Source organism: Megalobrama amblycephala, linkage group LG13, assembly GCF_018812025.1.
Source record: "Megalobrama amblycephala isolate DHTTF-2021 linkage group LG13, ASM1881202v1, whole genome shotgun sequence".
Classification (NCBI taxonomy): Eukaryota; Metazoa; Chordata; class Actinopteri; order Cypriniformes; family Xenocyprididae; genus Megalobrama; species Megalobrama amblycephala.
In genome coordinates, this window is record NC_063056.1 from 15340960 (window position 1) to 15355242 (window position 14283).

The following is a 14283-nucleotide window of genomic DNA, read 5'->3' on the forward strand; positions in this document are numbered from 1 at the left end:
CTGCCGCAATGGAAAGTCTGGGGCAGCTATAGCTAAATAAGACCCCATTTGAGCCCCCACAAATGCAACGGGGTCTCACCTCACACCCTGTTCCACATGGCCTCCTCTTCAAAGTCGCATACTGGCATGTTCCCAACAAAGTTCGAAATCAGATTGTGTTATGCAATGCATATGTAAGATATTGCCTAGCTCATCTGCAGGCAAATTACTGTAATGAGATTAGTGGGTAAAGATATGGCTCTATAATATGGTTACTGAACGACAACCATCTTCAAAAATCTCTGTGCCAAGCTCGGGGTTCCTGCCAACCTTTAAAAACACAAACACACACTCACACACACACACACATAATTAAAAAATTCCAGTCCAAATCCACAGCACAAGACTTTTGCAGGCTCCATGGTCTGTTCTCCAGGCAGCACAAAGGGTTTCTTTCCTGAAAAACTGTCGACAGCTCCCCTTTTATCTTTCTCTGTCACCTTCTGTCTTCTACGTGATCAATACACTGTCAATCATTGTCAGGCCAAACGCCCACATATTCAGTCTGTGAGCAGCAAGAACCAGAGACTCAGTACAGAAATGCTGATCTAACTGCGGCTGGCTGTGATCTAGCACAAAGCTTAGTCAGCTACGACTCATCAAATATACAGCAATGAGAGCAGTACAAACGTTCTCTGAAGGCATGGCTACATAAATGTTTTAAAGACAACAACCTTCATATGACAAAAAAATAAACCATAAAAGAGCAAGAAACACTGAGTTTGTGTAGAGTGACAGGGTTTTTTAGTGATCCTTTCAGCAGGTTACAATTTTACAGCAGTAGGTCCATCTTTATTAGTCAATCAATTAGCTTTGTTTGGAACCATTTTCTTTGGCGGAGCAAAAATAGCAACTGTAATAGTAACTGGCAACATTGTGTCTAAAATTTAAAGTGCGGAATACAGTACAAGACTTTTGTCCCAGTTTACAGTCTTGACGAGTCAATACTAAAAGTCAGAGCAAAGTTGAGCAACAAAATCTCATGGCAATGCAAAATGTTTTTACGGAACTGTTTGCTAATTCGTACGAATTTGTACAATCTCATTCATACATCGTTTGTACATTTTCTTATGCCCCATTAACAGGTTTATGGGTATGGTTTTTTTATGATTCACATCGTACAAATTCATACAAAACTGCCACCTTGTAACATAGTTACGTTGTCCTGTGAGATCAGGTTGGAAAATTACATAGCATGTGATAGGCACATAGATTTTTTAGCTTCGGAATATGAATCCATCGAGTCAGAGAATATCAAACATTTGATATTTTGAGCTGATTTTGTTTTTATTTGTCACATGACTGCTCGCAACGAGGCACAATCTCCTGTGGGTTGTGTTCAGACCAACTTGAAAGACTGGTAGTGTGTGATGCCTAGTGTTACAAAATCTGTTCAGGGTTTTAAAAGTTGTGTAGTGTATACCGGAATTCAGGTTAAATGGGACACATTTTGCCATTTAGATAACTGGGAAAAGTGGACCAATTAACCTGAATTCACACAATATGTGTTCTAATACATATTATTAGAACACATTAGAACATTAGAACACCCCCCGGAGCTCTCGACTATAAAACAGTGCATAAACAAAGTTCACACAGCTAATATAACCCTCAAATGGATCTTTACAAAATGTTCATCATGCATGCTGCATGCATGCTTCGCATCATGTGAGTACAGTATTTATTTGGATGTTTACATTTGATTCTGAACGAGTTTGATAGTGCTATTAACGATGGTAACTTTAACCACATTTAACAGTACATTAGCAACATGCTAACGAAACATTTAGAAAGACAATTCACAAATATCACTAAAAATATCATGTTATCATGTCAGTTATTATCGCTCCATCTGCCATTTTTCACTGTTGTCCTTGCTTGCTTACTGTAACACAGTTTGTAAATATGGGAAGAAGGAGGCGGGAACCGGCGAACATTCAACAAAACTTTAATAAAATAAACAAAGAACAAAACGAAAGTAATGCCGGCAGACCCTCACGGACGTCTGCCAGCCACACAAACATAATAAAACATAAAATAAAGTCCAGGCCTGGTCCTCTCTCGTCCTTCACTGTCATCGCTCCTCCTTTTATGCTCCCAGAGCTCCTCCGTGAGAGACTCAAGGCCGGTGCGCCTCCCAGGTGGGGCTCATTAACTCTCGCGCCACCGGCCTCGTGCTGTTCCCTCACGGCTCTCGCCCGCCCTGGTCGCCACATACCCCCATCGCCCCTTGCAGGCCGGGGGGTACTCCCGCGACTGCGCTTACTCCCCACCGGGGGCCTGTCTTGGCGGCCGCAGCACCTGGGGGTAAGGACAGACGAGAAGAGAGAAAAGAGATGGAAGCAAGGGGAGCGACAGAACGAGAGAGGGGAGAGAGGAAAAAGAAAGAAAAAATAAATCTGGGTCCGGTTCCCAGACACACTGCCGCTCGGTCCTCAGCCTGCCAAGAGGCTCTTCCTCGCGGTGCCATGCGATGGCACTGGATGCTTGGTGGATGACCCGATCCTCGACCGCCTCCTGGCGGCCGGCGATGGCTCCTCTGGTTGAGCGCAGCCGGCAGCGAGTCCACCGTCCCCTGCTCCTCCCCTTCATGGCGGACGGTAGCAGGCTCCGGCCCACGGCGGACGACGGCACTCCTCCGCACCCTCCAGGATGGCAGCCACCCCACCTCGTCCCAGGAGCACGGCATCCGGGTCTCCGTCTCACCTTTCACAAGGCTCCAGTACCACCGCCTCGGGCAGCCTCTCGCGGTCTTCACACTCCCGCGCTGCCCGAACTCCGCAGCACCGCAATCCCCCTCAGCAGCGAGGGCTCGCCGACAGCATGTCCCTCCTTCCTCCCGGGTTTCGGCACCAATGTAACACAGTTCATAAATATGGGAAGAAGGAGGCAGGAACCGGCGAACATTCAACAAAACTTTAATAAAATAAACAAAGAACAAAAAGAAAGTAATGCCGGCAGACCCTCGCGGACGTCTGCCGGCCACACAAACATAATAAAACATAAAATAAAGTCCAGGCCTGGTCCTCTCTTGTCCTTTGTCGCTCCTCCTTTTATGCTTCTGGAGCTCCTCCATGAGAGACTCAAGGCCGGTGCGCCTCCCAGGTGGGGCTCATTAACTCTCGCGCCACCGGCCTCGCGCCGTTCCCTCACGGCTCTCGCCCGCCCTGGTCGCCGCACTTACCTAATCTGATGATTCAGCTGTTCAGCTCCTGACGTTAATACTGGCTGCCCTTGTCTAATGCATTGAACATGAGCTGGCATATGCAAATATTGGGGGCGTACATATGAATGATCCCGACTGTTACGTAAAAGTCAGTGTTATGTTGAGATTTGCCTATTCTTCTGAGGTCTTTTAAACAAATGAGATTTACATAAGAAGGAGGAAGCAATGGCATTTGAAACTCAATGTATGTCATTTCCATGTACTGAACTCTTGCTATTTAACTATGCCAAGGTAAATTAAATTTTAGATTCTAGGGCACCTTTAAAATATTCACATTTGTATTGATGATGAACAATAGTATTTTTTCCTCTCAAAATTCATTTTTAAAATAAGAAGAAAATGAATGGGTCCAATATAAAGGTCAGTGATACTGTGAAAGTTAGCTTTTCAAGCTTTATTTTAACATCATTACAGGACAGTATCAAACATGTTTTAATATTGAGAACATCTTTCAAATTACACTAGGACAAAACATTCAGTCTCTTTTGTATGTTTGTTGTGCAATATTTGATAACATCTTTCCTCAGTTTGTACAAATACAGTATGAGGATAACAGTCAGTTACAAGCTAAATGCACTTTAACTCCAAAAACGCCTCCATGTTTTAGGCCATCATTGTATTGAAATGTGGCAATCTTGCTCTTTTTAACAAGAGTATACGATGAACATGCAGAATAACACATTCAAGACACTTATTTCCATATTATATCCATAATATTTTACATGAAATCTAAAGATAAGTCAGGAATATCACCCCAGAAATGTAAGCAAAGAGGTTCCTGTAGCAAATGCATCATATAGCTTATGGAAAACTGGCTTAGAGTTGATAAAAAAAAAAGTAATGTAACTCAAAGGTACTTAAGCAAAGTTTCACTGAATATAACAGTAAGTAAGTGCTGTATGCTACACCTCAGGTCCTGTAATCACAAAGGCTAAAGCAAACCGTATATGCTGAGGTATATTCAGACTGGACTTTGGCACTGGGTATAAATCAATTTAAAGTCGTTGGGACGACATAAACAGTCCAGCCTTAATCCAACAGTCTTTAGCCTGAATAGCAGCAAAATGCTACCCCTGCAATAGCAGACAGTACAAAATGTTCAATAACAGCCGTAGAGCCTTCACATACTGTATGGTTTTCCCAACATAATCTCATGGCAATTCATAACTATTTTACAATTTGGGCAAATTGGTAGCTAATTTGTATGAATTTGTACAATCCCATTTGTACATTTTCGTAGGATCTGTTTACGCTCCATTGATGTTATGGGGGTAAGGCGTGAAGTTTCATGCTTACTTTTGCCTAACAATGGTACGTTTTCGTACAAATCGCATCATACGAATTTTTCCAAAATCGCCACCTCATAAAATAGTAATGTTTTCTCATGAGATTGAGTACTTAAGATCTTCAGACCCATAACCCAAATAAATAAACCGTATTTGCTTTACTTCAAGACTACAAGCTCTTGAAGCACAAGACAACAGTGTGGAACTAGGCTAAACTGTGGAATATGTGCACCCTACTCCACACATGGAGGTGGAAAGGTTCTGGATATCTTTAAGTGGTTTCCTGAGATATGATGGAAATGTTACACTAAGTGTGACCCAGCAAGACATACTGAGAGCTTGGAAAAGAGGGTCTTCTATCCTTAAACATCTGTAATAAAGTATTGTCAATCAGTAGTATTATTGTGGTTACTTGAAGTACATTTGTATGTCCTTTTTTTCGTTTTTTTTTTTTTTTTTTTCAGTAAATTGTCTGTGAAAACACATCTATGGTCAGGGTCCAAAAATAACACCTGCCATACGCCACACCGAAGGAAAATGTGATTTTGGTGAGAAAGCAAATGGATTTACTGGCCATTTGAGTCACTGCAACAATGGTTGAAATTGCAGAACCACTAAAATGAGTGTATAAATGGTTTATGAGAGGTAGTTTTGCATTAAGGGTAAATGGTCGCAAATGCTACAAAAACGCTACCTTTTTTCAACAATAATTTAAAGTCTAGTTGATATGATTCAATATTTGATGTCATCAGAGTGATCTTATAAGAGTGCAAGTCGGTGTTTCTTGAACAGCGTGATCTGTGATGTCCGATTCAAGAACAAATTAATAAATTCTGTAAAAATGCTCAAAATTAGTTCGTAAACTAATGCATTAACTAATGTTAACAAATGAGACCTTATTGTAAAGTTCCCACAGTGCCCTTCAAGGGTGCAATAACACTGTTTAGGATTCGCCTACAATGCCATCATGGATCAAATTCTTTTGAAGGACTCCGTAAAAAGAACTATGACAAAGCATTGAATTTGCTTGGGGACTAAGTCAGTGAATCGTTGAAAGAGGTTACAAGTGACTCCCTTACTGAACCGTGATTATTTTTTCGTTATGTTCGAACTAAATCATACTGTGTACTGAAAGCCAAAGTAGGATGCATGCAAAGAACTGAATCACTTCTGAACAACCATCTTTATCTAATGATTCTGACACTAGTCAATTAAAAAGTAATTTGGCATTTTCATTTTTTTTTTTTTTTTGTCTTGAGCCATAAATACCTTAATATTTTTACCCGCTATTGAGCTGTATGGCAAGTTCATTTTGGACCCAGTATGCAAAGCTGTACTGACCCTTATGTACATCAGTGTTAAGATTATTACAGTTAAATTATTAGGTTTCTTCCAGGGCTAAGCACCAGTTTGGTCTAAGCCTGCATATTACATTTAAAGATATGAGCCACTTTTGCTTTTTCTCAGTTACATGCCTCTGTAATAATTTCTGCTGACGCGTCTACTGCAATCTCAGCCTCATGCAAAATACTATAGTAACAATATCACATTGCATTCCACAAACAGAGCACCCTGTGTGAGGGAAGGTGATGTGGACCAGGAGAAAATGGCTTTCCTCTGAAACAGTACTACAGTACTTTGAGGTATTGAGGAGTCTTTTACCCATCTCCAAGAGGCACCCAACTCGCCCGATTCTTCTTGCCAACCACACTGGCCAAATGTCAAGCCAGGGCAGAGCAGCAGGCAGCATGCACATAGAATGACGTCTGAAGTCCTGTTAGAGTTCTTAAGAGCGCGAGCAGAACCGTGGCTTTGCCAAGCGTTCCTTTCCCGAGTGAGATACGTGGCTTCAGAGCATCATGTCAAGAAAGAGTTCAGCTAATGTGTTTGTGATAATTCCCTCAATGATTTCTACTCTCAGTTTATCTGCTGAATCTATGGTGTTCAGTGTTGTTGTTTATACGGATGTCGCCAGCTGAAATGAGACGCTACTTTCTGGTGTCCTCATGTGAAATACTTGCAGTTTGTTGAGTCAATGAAACAGTCAGATGTGCATTTGAGATGTCCATAAGATCTGTGGACAGAAAGACGAGACATAATTATGTGGAAATTTTGTCAACATTTTTTTTTTTTTTTTTTGCTTTTTCAAAAACCATAGTGGTCCTTTATACAGTATGTGTATGGGTTTTAAAATCAAAACAAAATTCTTTTAAAATATCACTATAACACTATGATCAAGAATAATATTCAGTAAAAAAAAATAATATAATAATATTCAATAAATTGACTACTACGTACTAACCAGTGTTGCAAGGTAAAGCTTTACAAGTAACGCGAGTTACGCAAATCAGATTACTTTTCCCAAGTAACTAGTAAAGTAATAGATTACTTTTCTAAATTTACTACAAAATATCTGAGTTACTTTTTCAATTAAGTAACACGTTACTTTGTTTTCCCATTTATTGACTGTCAGCTCTACTCAAGAGAACTTTCTTTTCCTGCATCCTATTCTTTTGCAATCTAGAATGGCAGCACAGCTGAGAGGTTTGTTTGAGCTGTGCCCTCTACTGTACAGGTGTGAATTTGCATTACCTTCAGCCTGAGCCTTATTCATTTAACTTTTGGTTTGGTTTGTTATTTAAAAAAAAAAAAAAAAAAAAACAAGCCCATTGAGAGTAACGCAAAAGTAAAGTAAAAGTAACACAAAAGTAATGTAACAAAATGTAAGAGGAGAACGTCTGCAGTCTGGACAGTGGATTCCTATTCGTGCCTACATGGATGACATGACCACCCTGACCTCAACCATTGCATGTACCAAATGTCTACTGGAAAAGCTTCATGCCAACATAACATGGGCACGTATGAAGTTAAAACCCAGTAAATCCAGAAGCATATCCATTGTCAGAGGGAAACTCGTAGACCAGAGATTCCACATCGACAAAACACCCATTCCAACAGTGTTGGAGATGCCAGTCAAGAGCTTAGGGTGATGGTACAATGCAAGCCTCAATGACTCAGATCAGAGTGACCAACTGAGGGAAGAAACCATCAAAGGCCTTGTCAGTATAAACAATACCTTGCTCCTGGCAAGCTGAAACTATGGTGCCTGCAATTCGGATTGCTCCCTCGTCTAATGTGGCCTCTAACAGTCTACGAGGTCACCCTTACCAAAATCGAGAAGCTGTAGAAAACAGTCAGTTCATATATCAAGAAGTGGCTTGGACTCCTGTGATGCCTCAGTAATGTCGGCCTGTATGGGAAAAGTGCCCTGGAATGGCCTGTCTCTAGCCTCACTGAAGAGTACAAATGCACCAAAGTGAGACTGAACATGACCCTGACCGAGTCTCAAGATGCTATAATACAAGCAGCTGCTCCCAGATTGGCAACTGGGAGGAAGTGGACCCCGACTGAGGCCATACAGCAAGCAAAATCCGCTCTCAGGCATGGAGACATTGTAGGACAGGTGCAGCAGGGAAGAGGGAGTTTTGGACTTGGTACAAGCTGACCCATATGGTACAAAGCAACATCCGCCCAGAGGAGAAAACTGATAGCAGCCGAGGTCCGGCAGCAAGAGGAGGCAGATGCACAAAGGCAGTCTCGCAGTCCAAACAAGGACATTGGACTAACCAGGAAAATCTGGTGCAATGTAAGCTCATCTGGAAGGATCGTTGGGAGATGGAAGGAAGCAGATTGTAGGTGGCTCTGATGAGGAAGCTCAATGTACTCCTCACACTGAAGAACCTAAACCAGTGGATTGGAAAGGATCCATCATGTCCTTTCTGTCAAACCCCAGCAACGCTAAGGCATATCCTCATCAGCTGCAAAACCAGTCTTTCCCAAGGATGTTGCACCTGGAGGCACAATCAGGTTCTACGACAACTGGCGATTATCAAAGGAAGGAGAACCACCACCACTGCCCTCCCTCCTCCAATGCCTGGATTCACAAAAGCCACCGCCTTCGTAAAAGCAGGACAACTTCCAGCAAAGCAAACTACAAAAATGGAAACAACCTCGCTGGATGCTGCCCGTGACTGGAAAATGCAGGTTGATCTAGACCAGAAGCTCAGCTTTCCACCACAACTAACTTACAACTAACCTCAGGCCAGACCTGATACTGTGGTCAACCTCACAAAAGTCCCTGTTCATCATGGAACTAATTGTGCCATGGGAGGCTACAATTGGTGAAGCAAATGAACGTAAAAGGCTGAAGTACTCAGACCTAGCAGCCGAAGAAGAACAATGGGGCTGGCGAACCCAGTTGCTCCCCGTAGAGGTTGGGTGCAGAGGTTTCTGTAGCCATGGCAATAACCAGGCTAATGAAGGGGTTGGGAGCCAGAGGACAGGCTTTATGACCAGCCGTTAGGTCGCTGTCAGAGGCTGCTGAGAAAAGCAGCAACCTGCTGTGGCTAAAAAGGAAGGATCCCAAATGGGCTGCAAAATGACCTAGAGGGGTAAAAGCAGAGGGGAGCGTACCTGGGATACCAGGTGTCGCTGTTGAGCCCTTTGGAGGGTGCCCACCTGATGACCCCAATGAAGTGATTACCCCTACTCCCCATTCAAGATGTCAACAAAGTGCAGATTATTCTAAGGGATTGTACTATCAAGTCCTATATGCTCAACTCCATAAAAAGTAACTAAGTAATGTAATTAGTTTTTTTAGGGAGTAATGCAATATTGTAACGCATTATTTTTTAAAAGTAACTTTCCCCAACACTGGTACTAACAATACACTTATTGTGTACATACATATTTTTACATTACTTATATTTTAAAAATGAAATTAGTTTCTGTAATTACATCTATATATACTGTTGACCCACTTAACCCACCCTTAAACCTTACCATACCACCAAACCTGTCCACAAACTTTACCCCATCCTACCTCAATAGCAGCAAGTGTTTTTTAATACAATGATTTACAAACATCAACAGAATAATTACACTGTACCAAACAATTACTTTTTTTTTTCTCCATTATACTGTAAGTAGTTAAAGACACCTAATTTAAAGTGGGACCAATAAAATACATTATTATTTCATATATTTTGTTCGCCCAAACTCTTTGGGACCAGAAAACATCTAATTTTCATTAAGAGAGATTTTAGCCTTGTTGAACTCTTTTTATATTGGCTTGAACAGTCTTACCCAGGCAAAAAGGATCTGCATGTGTGAAAGCCAAAATCCTTTCCATCACACTCCTCTGCCCCTTCATAGCGATATCCATCCCCACAATATGCAAATTTGCACTCTGAGAAAGAAAAAAGGAGAAACATATACTGTAAAAATCTGTGAAATTTACTGTAAACAACACAAAACAAAACAAAAAAAACAGCAGCAGCTGAATCAAAGTTCATCACAAGTAGCTTTTCCACAAGCTGAGGGAAATACTAGTATATAGAAGATGCAGAGTGTCATACACACAAATACAAAACACCATCATGGCACTATAATAATGCAATAAACATTAATTTAACATCATGTAATGTAACAGAAATCTCAAGTGTAATTAACTGATAACAAAAAAACTAAGAAACAGATATTTCAATGAAAACCATTTCTAGAAATGTCAATTTACATTTTTTTCCAGTGAGAGATAATGTACAATCTGCCGGTCATAAACACAGACACATACCAACTGTACATTGTCCATCTTTTTACAAGGCACACAAAATAAATAAAATGAATGAAGTTAGATTATGTTATTAAATGAGAACAGAGAGACCACAGAGTGACACAAGAGATGTGAAACTAACACAGCTGTTTATGAAATCGAATGTCTGGGACAACAGCCAGTTGTTCAGTTTAGTGGTCATTGTACAAAAATATTTGACCGCAGAATGCAGTGATCGACCAATCAGAATGTAGTATTCCAGAGTGCAGTGTAATGAATTAGGAGAGCATATGTTTGGGTGACTCCTGAATGAAGGTGTTATTCTTGGCTTCACTTGCTATACCGGACCCGATTATTCTTGAATTCCCATTTTAGAACTCACTCTCACATTAAACCACATTATAGCATGTTGTTGGGAATAAGCTGTCAGCTGGAACGTTGCTGTTTCAACCTGATACTTACTGACACAGCCATCTGTGACCACCTTATTTCCGTCATCACACTCCTCTCCGTTCTCAGCTTGCACAATGCTGTCTCCGCAGAAACCCTCCTGGTCGGGATCACGCTCCATCGACTGGAAGGGTGTTAACTGGAATGAAAAAGTCTTTTACAGACCTTGGAGACTAAAATCACTTTGTGTGTAAAAAAAAAGTGCCCCTATTATTCTATTCTAGGTCTCCTACAATAGGTTTACATGCATCTCCAGAGGCTTCCTCAGCGCTTGTATAGACAGAGATCGGAACAGTTACAATGGCACAGGTTTTACCATATCAATTCCAGTGCGAGTCCTCATGCTTATGAATTGCATGCAAAGAGGATTCGCAGCACTGAAAACAGTGTCTACTCAACATGTCGACAACACAAACCAAACTCTTCCAGGCCTCAGCTACAACTACAGTGTTTGAGGGTGGGTCAAAGTAGACGATCTTCGCTGGCAGCCAGTGAAGACCATAAACTGGCATTATGCTAATTTATTGCATTATTACATTGGTATGTAACAGGAAGTAAGGCTGGAATAGGCTGTTTGCACATGACATCACGGGATGGCACGAAATGGAGATGGAGGGCAGGAAGTGAATTTCTACATAGGGAAGCACTATGAAATGCCTATGTTTTGCATTGTTTATTGTTGCTCTAATCAACCAAACTGAGAAACCACAAGGAGCTTTTATCATGTACCAAAGGTTGTTGTTCATCAGTGGGAAAAATGGAAGAAATTGACTGAAAAACACAGGAAAAAGTGGCTTGTAATATTGCATCTGCAGTTGGGTGGCGCCGAGTCAGATAATGCTTGTGTGTGCAGCGACCACTTTGTCAAAATAAAGTAGTATGTCTCCATAGTTTTGTATGCTTTCATTTGTTTCTAGAGTAGAAGGATGTCCGTGCCCGGTTGCATAAAGTACCTTAAGTGTTATTTTCCTTAGTCTAACATGTTTTGGAAAACTTCACAGAGCGAGCAGGTTCAAGTCTTCTAACAAGACGTGATCGGCCACTTTATATGATAAACATTTTAATTTAAGCATTTATTCACATAAACATTGATCAGATTACTTATAACATACCCTATCTGTATTAACAAATAACGTGTCCATGGCAACAACAGAATTTTATAGCAGCAAAACCTGGGTCGCTGTCATGAAACACTTAGCAGTTGAAACACTTAGCACGTTAGCAGTTTCCCTTAGAGAACTGTTTAAGGGATTATATCAAAACATTATATATTATATGGACATATAATCGATATTCCCATAGGTAAGGGGAAATCACGACTTAAAGGGATAGTTCACTCAAAAATGAAAATTTGATGTTTATCTGCTTACCCCCAGCACATCCAAGATAGGTGACTTTGTTTCTTCAGTAGAACACAAATGATGATTTTTAACTCCAACCGTTGCTGTCTGTCAGTCAAATAATGCCAGTGAATGGGAACTCGAACAATAAGAGTCGAAAAAACTTGCATAGACAAATTAAACCCTGTGGCTCATGACGACACATTGATGTCCTAAGACACGAAACGATCGGTTTGTGCGACACAAATCATCATTTGTGTTCTACTGAAGAAAAAAAGTCACCTACATCTTGGATGCGCTGGGGGTAAGCAGATAAACATCAAATTTAAATTTTTGGGTGAACTATCCCTTTAAGTCTCATACTTAATGAATACGCAATCGGGCACTGGAGAAGTTGCTTACCGTCTACTGAACTGGAATATGTAAGGACCACGTCTAACATATGTTATGATTTTCTGTTCATAGCTTTCTTGTAATAGTGTTTAAACCAGTACATTAAGGACTTTCCTCCATCTCATCCATTCTGTTTTTCACTTCCTGCCCTCCATCTGAATTTGCACATCATCAGAAACACGTGACTGCAAACAAGCTATTGCTGACGACTCCTTTTGGCAGTTCAGAATCAATTCTTTCTTTTAGGAGACAGTAACTTTATTTGTCGTGCACTTTGATCTTCAGAACTTTACAGACCTTTCACATTCACAAACAGTTATATAACACACTGCATGAAAGGTAATATACGAAAAAACATAATGGGGCACTTTAAGAAAAAAATGTGATTAAAAAACAATTCAGACTGTAATTTGATACATGAAATACTTTTGAGAAGTTGACATTATTGACTTTATTCAACAATATATAGTGATGGGGGATCTCAAAACACTGCTTCATGAAACTTCGAAACATCATGAATCTTTTTTTTTCGAATCAGAAGTTCGGAGCGTGAATTAAACTGCCAAAGTCATGTGAACCATTGAAATGTCGAAACATTTATGACTTAACAAAGCCTCGTTTACTGAAATCATATGACTTTCATGCTCCGAACCTCTGATTCGAAACAAAAGATTCTTAAAGCTTCATGAAGCAGTGTTTTGAGATTGCCCATCACTAAATATTTTTGAATAAAGTCGTTATTTTGTTTTTTTGGCACACAAAAAGTATTCTCGTCACTTTATAATATTAAGGTTGAACCACTGTAGTCACATGAACTGTTTTAATTAATTAATTAATTAATTAATTATAACTACTATATAAAAAAATAAAATAGTATATAAAAATAAAATATAACTATAATAAAAATATAACTAGTGAAAGAAAATAGGTAAAAAACTAAAAAATATATCAAAATAACGAGTGAATCAAAAACATGCGTTCTAGACACAATAGGCAAACTATCCATTCATGACTTGGGTTTTGTTTATTGATGTGTACCTGTATTGGCATCCAGCCGTTAATGTCTTTGAAGTAAAGCGCCCTCTGATCTTTACGGAACGCCAAAGCGTTATCGGTCTGAAGGCGGTTCAGCTCCTGTTCATTATTCACCACAAATATCTGCAACAGACATTAAATATCATCAGATGTCAGAATGTTGGACTGGGAAAATAAACTAAAATTGAATGTCGTGCAAAAGCAATCGATCCAGTGCGGCACACAGATATCTGGTAATATTCAGGCTTAGTTTGTAAACCGTGCTGGCATTGGTGGCTTACCGCTGGAACTCTGGGATAGATGCCCCGGTGCAAGTGCTGGTCAAAGGAGGGATTGACACTCGAGGGGCCATTGCACCCACAGCGGCCTGGGATGCCAGACTGTCCCTTCTCTCCTTTCTGTCCTACCATGTACAGTCCTAGAGGAGAGGTAAACAACATTAAAGTCCCTCCATGTGATGCAAGAGTAATCGAGTGATTTTAAGAGCTACTAAACCTGGCCCTCATCTATCACGAAGTGTAAGCAATTGAGTTAATAAGCACAGAAACCAAAACAAGACAGCAGCTGTCCTGTGAATAAAGTGATGACATAATGTTTGTGATTGTGCGAGAAGCTTGGCCGCTCCAGCCATCAGTTAAGGACATGATGTCATGGCTTCAGTCACCTTTGGGGCTTCTGTTTCAGCCAGAGATCAGGTTGCTTCTGAAGCTAAATAGACCAGTGGTGGGATTTCCTGCTGTGATTTAAGATCAGTGTGCTTCACCATCTGCACATGGCAATAGCTAATGCTGCAATATCATCATGTAATCCTCATACTAACAAAACCAAATCAGAATATGTAGCATATAGTAAAAAAAGTATACATTTAAATAATAAATAAATAAACAGGAAAGGTTTGTAAAA

General features: G+C 40.4%; 1 protein-coding gene across 1 annotated transcript in view; it reads right to left on the reverse strand.

The window, feature by feature from the left end:
* Nucleotides 1-3644: 3644 nt before the first annotated feature.
* The window catches only part of colq (collagen-like tail subunit (single strand of homotrimer) of asymmetric acetylcholinesterase), a 30443-nt gene continuing 19804 nt past the window's right edge, over nt 3645-14283 (reverse strand). Inside the window, exons 13-17 of the mRNA XM_048152525.1 lie at nt 13662-13798; nt 13384-13503; nt 10625-10751; nt 9697-9799; nt 3645-6625 (exon numbers count right to left, since the gene is read on the reverse strand). Of these exons, the coding sequence (XP_048008482.1) occupies nt 6556-6625; nt 9697-9799; nt 10625-10751; nt 13384-13503; nt 13662-13798 (557 nt within the window). The 3' untranslated portion in view covers nt 3645-6555. The remainder of the gene's footprint in view (nt 6626-9696; nt 9800-10624; nt 10752-13383; nt 13504-13661; nt 13799-14283) is intronic.